This window comes from Papaver somniferum, unplaced genomic scaffold (assembly GCF_003573695.1).
Source record: "Papaver somniferum cultivar HN1 unplaced genomic scaffold, ASM357369v1 unplaced-scaffold_137, whole genome shotgun sequence".
NCBI lineage: Eukaryota > Viridiplantae > Streptophyta > Magnoliopsida > Ranunculales > Papaveraceae > Papaver > Papaver somniferum.
This window is the reverse complement of record NW_020622934.1, coordinates 7260484-7267082: the sequence shown is the minus strand read 5'-3', so window position 1 is coordinate 7267082 and position 6599 is coordinate 7260484. Positions and strand designations below refer to the sequence as shown.

Here is a 6599-nt window from a genome sequence, read left to right as displayed (position 1 = left end):
AAAAGAGGAAAGGAACGGCAAAGACTCTCGATAGGAGGAAGCGAAGAATGATGTTTGCAAGAGCCGGATCAACGAGAAGCGGGATTGAAGAGGAAGAATTGTTCTTAAAGAAGATATTGTCTTGGCATACCCAAGACCCAAAACCCTTACCCAAATCCATTTCCATTATCCATACCCATTTCCATGAGAGCCGTCAGATTGGATCCATCTCATCATCCAACGGTCGCCTCATCATTGTGCATCAAAATCCGAAACTCCTGTCAAACACTATAGTACCTAACTCCATCTGAAGCCGTCAGTTTTGTTGTATCTCATCATCCAACGGTCGCTTCTATCGCGTCGTTGGATCATTCCATCACCTTTTCATCCTACGCTTTCGCTTCGCTAATCATCAACCTTTGATACACCCGCCTCACACCCTAGCATCGGAACCTATACCCTTCACCCAAACACTCCCTTCCCTTCTTCCCATCGATCTTATCTTCCCCAAAAACCTTCTTTTTCCCCCGACAGTTGCAGTCGAGCTCTGCTCCTGCCTCTCTTCCATGTCCACTGCCACCCTCTGCCTCACTACCATCTCCATACCCCGACACCACCTCAATCACCATCACTTTCCCCAACTCTCTAGCCTAGTTGATTCTTCAAACCCACATCTCTCTGAACCCTAAGTGTGGAGTTGATGAAACAACTCCAGCTAGGGTTGCAGTACATCAATTGGAGCAGGAAGAGCATCAGAGGGACATCAACAAGCATGGGTCGAGTCTATTTGCATCAGAGGGTGAGTTAATTTTATTTATCGAAACCCTAATCCTGCTGATTTGGGGATTTTCAAATTAGGGTTTGTAGAAAATTTGGGTATTTTGTTGTAAGCTATAAAAGGGAAACGATGTAGTGTGTTGTAACCATGCTGGATTAGCCAGAGCTTCACCCAAGAGGACTGGACTAGCCAGTTCCTCAACTGTTGGTTCATTTGTTTTGTAAATTTTCAGTCATGTTTTGTTTGAATTTGCTCTTATTATCATATGTGATGAATGTTAATGTTGTTTATATGTTGAGCATGAGCTAAATTGTTGTAACTGAGGTTTAGATGAAACCTCAGTGCACTGTCTGATAGTGGAATGCTAGGTTAGAGCCTTAGTGCATTGTTTTGATTGAGCAATGGGAAGAGACTAATGCTCATAGTGCCTGTGATTGATTGTTCTGTCAAAAGACAGTCAATACTAGGGGCAAACTAGTGAGCAAATTAGTTTTCCTCCCATTCTAGATGTATGCATAGGATATTCAACTCAACCTAGGATCACATTGTTTGGCTAGGACACAAAGGTGGACTCTAAGCCTTAGCTTAGACCACAATACCTTATTTCAGTCACTTACAATTTCAGTCTTATTTTGCTCACTGCTCAACTAAATTTCTTAGCTATCTTGCTGTTTATTTCTTGTATTTTGAAGCCTGTTGTGCATTGAAATCAGTGCACAAACTCACCCCTGCCCTTGGCTCACAGCCTTGGTTCCATGCTGTTTTGTCATCTTTGCTTTGTTAACTGTTTTGGTTCTTTGCAATTGCCATATTACTTTGCCTTGCTCACTGCCATAGTGCCTTGTCTCCATTGCTAGCTTAGGAAAATTTCTTGTATGCTCCCACTCCCTGTGGACTGATCCCTTGCTTACTCTCTATACTAAAACTTGGCCTTGTATACTTGCAGTTTAGCATACCCATAGTGGATGCATATATACCAAGTATCATGTTTTGGCATGTGCATAGGAATAGGCCTAAGACTAAATTTGTAAGACCTAATTTGTTTGGTTAGAAATTAGGGATACTAAAACAAATTATTAATTTGATTAAAAAATGTTACAGATTTTTTCTTCAAATTAGGGTTAGTGTTTATAATTAAATTTCCTTTTAAAATTGCAATTTCCTATAGATTTGATGAAAAGATCATTGTAGCTTTGTTTTTGAGATAAACAATATTGTAATCACGATCTGGTAAAAAAAAACTGGATGAAACTAAGCATCAAATTAGGTTGGCAAGGTTTTAGAAGCATAAAACCAGATTGGCAAGGTTTTAGAAGCATAAAACCAGATCAGAGAGACGAGGTAGGTTTTGTTTACCTATGCTAATTGGGTTTGCAATTATTTACACTTTAATAAAAGGTTGTATTTAAATTAAATAAAACATAGGTTGCATTTAGTCATTGCCTTGTATTAAGCTTATTCATCCATAGCATCTTTCATAATAGAATTGTGTGTTCATATTCATTATGTCTTGAATAGTAAGTAGAGATCTTGATTTGGGTGTACTGTAGGATTTCCTGCAGTTACAACGGTCTCCCCATCTCTACCTCAATAAAGATGTTTCTTTGCAAGCATAGAAACAACAGTGAGCCCAGAATCATCGCAACAAAATATACCGATTCATATTTTCATTTTCCTTTTCAGTATAAATACTATCCTGGGTTTTTTTTAACATAATCACCCAGTTAATACTGACTACGTTTATATGTTCAAGCAACCAAAAACATGACAAAAGCTATTAACGTTTAAATACATATCTTAAACGACGCACAGTTTTTTCTCTTCTTTTCTTCAACTTTTCAGACACTATCTCTATAATCTAATCTATCTCAAAAACCTCGGCAGACAACATTAATAGATGCAATCGACCGATTCCAGCCAAATACGATCAGCTTCTTCCCTGTATTCCAAAAATAGAACCCAACAAAAAAAAAAAGAAAAAAGAAGAGAGATTGTTACACCCTCCCTTGACTAATGCTGTCCTTGTGTAACAGAGTCAACTTTTCAAACACCCCCGACTGAAAGTACCAGGTTTTAGGTGATGACTGTCACTTCACGTTATACTGATCAAAACCATATCCGCTTCTGAAAAACACTTTCAGGAGGAGAGGAGATGTAAAACATGGAGACATAACCAACATTGTACACAGAAGAGCAGAGTACCCAAAAAAACTGAGGACGACATTCTACCGAAGGACACACCAGAAGGAGTGACTATTTATCGCCACAAGCATTTGGGACACACCGAGAACACCAGCTGTTCCAATGACTGAGATCTAGAACTACTGTTCCTCTTTCTTCTTTTTTTTATTAGTAGGTTTTTAGAAAACCTCTTACCTCCGGTATGTATTGTGTGAGGCAAAGAACCTGTAATCAGGGTGATCAACCTGCAAAAGCCTGAGCCAGTTGTCAGCACCTTGCAATAATGAGCTTGCTTGCTGACGCTCATATGATCCGTTCGGAGTCCAAACAGAACCCTTGAATTTGTAAGATGCAAGTCCAAAGACAGGTAGTGTTAGTTTCGAGGAAGAATCAATTGCTCCGTTAAACTTAACAATACTTGAGCCAGGAACCTGAGGTAGGCCACTAGGTGTATCTGGCATAGAAAAACAAGAAACAGCGGATGTCAAAATTGAGGGAATGATGATGACAAATATATATGTGTGTGTGTATATATATGAGAGAGAGAGAGAATTACTCCTCAAAGGTGTTGATAGGGAATGGAAGGTTAAAAAGCACGCATCCAAATCCCGTAAAGTGGGTCCTGTGGGTATCCTATATATAGGATACCTGCATTGGAGAGCATTAAATCACAGTGTTAAAAAGAATAAATTCGTTTAGATTACTGCTAAACCAACATTAAAAATCCTTAAATAGGATATCGCAATTTTACCAAGCCACAGAAATCCAACTTGAAGATAGCAGATCACAGCTCTTGTACACCTTGAGCTCTGGGAATCGAGATGCAAGAACTGCTATCTACAGCAACCAAAGAAACAGAAGTTGCTATGACATACGGACACATTAAAAAAGAGACTCAGTTACCAAGTATGAATACTTTTTAGGAACTTGCCTTATCAGCCAAGGGTTCTCGGCTGTATGGGGCTTCACGCTCCATGTATTGGAATATCAATTTCCCTGGAGGGATGCTAACCTCACCATCATCACTACATGTACCATTGAGAGGTTTATCCCTGAATGATCTCTGTACATCTGCTGGGTTCTGCTTCGTCCATAATTCATCTTGAAGATGTTTAGATTGTCTTTCCAAGTCACAATCACTGCCATCACTACTTGTCTCCCTCGAAGATTCAGCATCACTTTCCTCACCAGGTCGACTGCCATAGACAGTGTCAGAAAATTTTAAAACTGCAATCATTATGTCTTTAGTGCCTTGAAGAACAAGGGACCAATATCACACAGCAATTTCCAGGGTGAGAAAACACGAAGAACGCAAGGTATATATTATCCATCACATAGTTACAAAAAAATATGGAAAAGACTCCAATGACCTTAGACTCGATGACTCGGGATGATCGTAAATAGGCGCTACATATCTGTTGTGAGGTCAAGACTTTATATCCCACTTTATCTCCGTCCTGCAACTGGCCTTACGGGTGAGGCCGTCCCTCATACAACTCATTTATTATAAGTTTGTTTCTTGAGTAAGAAACAAATCATAATGTTATCATGAAGGAAAGAACATAAATCAGCAACTCCTTAACATGGCCAAATTTAATCATAGAGGAAACTGGCAGCATATCATTTACATTGAGAAGCAAAAAGAAAAAATGCAATTTATAAAATATCAACATGTACTTGTAACCTCCGAATACCATTGCATCTGTTAATACGCATAACACTAGTCATTCACTCTTTCTAACCATCTTACTCCTCAAAAACTCCTCCACCGTCACCCCAAAGCAACCAGATGTTCCTCTATGACACCACCTTATATCCCTACTAACCATTGCATCCGTCAATAAGTACAGCACTAGTCTTTCACTGTTACAAACCGTACCTCCCATCATCCCTAAGCAACCAGATAATCCTCTTCGTTACACACATTCCCACTAACTTAAGTACCACCAGAACTTCCCTCCTTTATCACTGAGCGGTCATTTAGGGGCCTTAGCTGGTGATCCGGGCTGTTTCCCTCTCGACGATGAAGCTTATCCCCCATCGTCTCACTGGCCGGCCTTGACCCCATATTTTGGGGTCATATCTAGGACATTAACCCAACACATTCTACCAAAGTCGTAATTCTATCCCCCACATCATAGACTATTTTTCATAAAAAAAGTCCAGCTAGAGCTAGTTCTTTCCCAAATAATAAAAATCAAACCTAATAAGCACTACATAATCTGTTTTATATCACTTTTTGATGACAATAAGCACTACATTATCAAAACAACAAAGTAGTAGTATTACCTTAACCTGGGAGATGGCTTTGAAGGGTCGACATAAAGCTGAATACCAGACAAGTATGGAACATAATATTGCACAACAGAATCAATTCCATTCAATACAAGAGGTACTCCTGCTCCATATGCACTCCATTCTTTAAATGACTCCCATAGATCTCCCAAGTTGAAATATGGATGTAAGCAATCTGTATCACTTGTTTTTAATGCCTTCATACTTGTCTGTGCCAAAATGAATAAAAATAAATAAAAATAGGACCCTTTTGTTAATATGATGAAAAAGATTGCTTCTTCATACTGAAACAAAAAATGTACCTTAGAGAAGGACTGGGTTGGAACAGAAGGAGAAACCGATTCGAGAAACCGATCCAAGTTGGTTGAATTTATTAATGATTTTTTAGGTGGTGGCGGCGAAAATGAGGGTTTTGACGATGAAGATGATGAAGAATCATCTGATTCTGTCCGATTATGTGGTGATTTTGTTCTCATCAACATCATCATTGGATTTTGATGATGAAACTGGTTTTGTTGTAATTGGTATTGTTCATGTTCTTGCTGTTGTAATAGCTGTTGTTGTTGATGTCTACGGATGGCAGGAGGATTATAGAATCGATCGCCACTTCGACTACGAGCCATTGAAAATCTTCCTGAACCAGACATTGCTTTCTGAGTTACCAGAGAATATGGGATTTGTTTGATAAGCAGACAGAAGGGGATTGAAAATGACTGAATTTGAGAAAAAGGGTTATCAAATTTTATTTGTGTGTCTATTGTAAAGTAGGGTTTTTTCCTAGGGTTTTTGAAATAATGAGATCTAATTAATGGTGGTATGAGGAAGAAGAAGATGATGACTTTTGTTTGTTGGTTTATTTAGGTTTTGTGATTTCCCTTAATAAAACGGTTTTTTTAGAGACTGATACATAAACCCCCACGAGGAAAAAGAAGACTGACAATTTTTTAAGAAAAACAACGAAAATTAGTGACAAAATTAGATATTTTCCCTGTGACCCGAATTTCTTTTTAGGGTCGGGATCGACCAACAAACCGTTTTGACAAAAGCGTTTGACAAAAAATATTGACGGTAAGATGTTATGCATCTAACGGCTAGTTTTTTTGATGACATGGCAGGAAAATTACGCTTGGTATCAGTTTGCCCACGAACAAACATTAGAAATGTAAACTAATATTATCATGTAGCTGTACTGTAATGGCAGGAACGAAGAATTAATCCAGAACGACGGGAAGACATCTTCCCGTTTTTTTCCTTTTCTCCCAATTTATTTTCTTAACTTGTATTCGCTGCTCAATTTAGTATGGTGTTTTACACGGGGTATCTAATTTATTGATTTTTAGTGCAATCAATTGATTTTCATTATATT

The 6599-nt window shown here is 38.5% G+C and overlaps 1 protein-coding gene across 1 annotated transcript; it reads right to left on the bottom strand.

Moving 5' to 3' along the window:
- Nucleotides 1–2396: 2396 nt before the first annotated feature.
- On the bottom strand, nucleotides 2397–6161 carry LOC113334968. The gene is made up of 6 exons (XM_026581192.1): nucleotides 5536–6161; nucleotides 5228–5442; nucleotides 3870–4134; nucleotides 3690–3775; nucleotides 3495–3586; nucleotides 2397–3392 (listed from the first exon to the last, which is right to left on the bottom strand). The coding sequence occupies exons 1-6, from the start codon at nucleotides 5878–5880 to the stop codon at nucleotides 3130–3132; spliced, it is 1266 nt and encodes a 421-aa protein (XP_026436977.1). The 5' UTR covers nucleotides 5881–6161; the 3' UTR covers nucleotides 2397–3129.
- Nucleotides 6162–6599: the final 438 nt, after the last annotated feature.

Coding starts and splice junctions, on each gene's coding strand:
- LOC113334968 (XM_026581192.1), bottom strand. CDS start 5,880: ATGTCTGGTTCAGGAAGATTTTCAATGGCTCGTAGTCGAAGTGGCGAT. Junction 5,443..5,535: donor CAACCCAGTCCTTCTCTAAG/GTACATTTTTTG, acceptor ATTTTGGCACAG/ACAAGTATGAAGGCATTAAA. Junction 3,776..3,869: donor GAGAACCCTTGGCTGATAAG/GCAAGTTCCTAA, acceptor TGGTTGCTGTAG/ATAGCAGTTCTTGCATCTCG.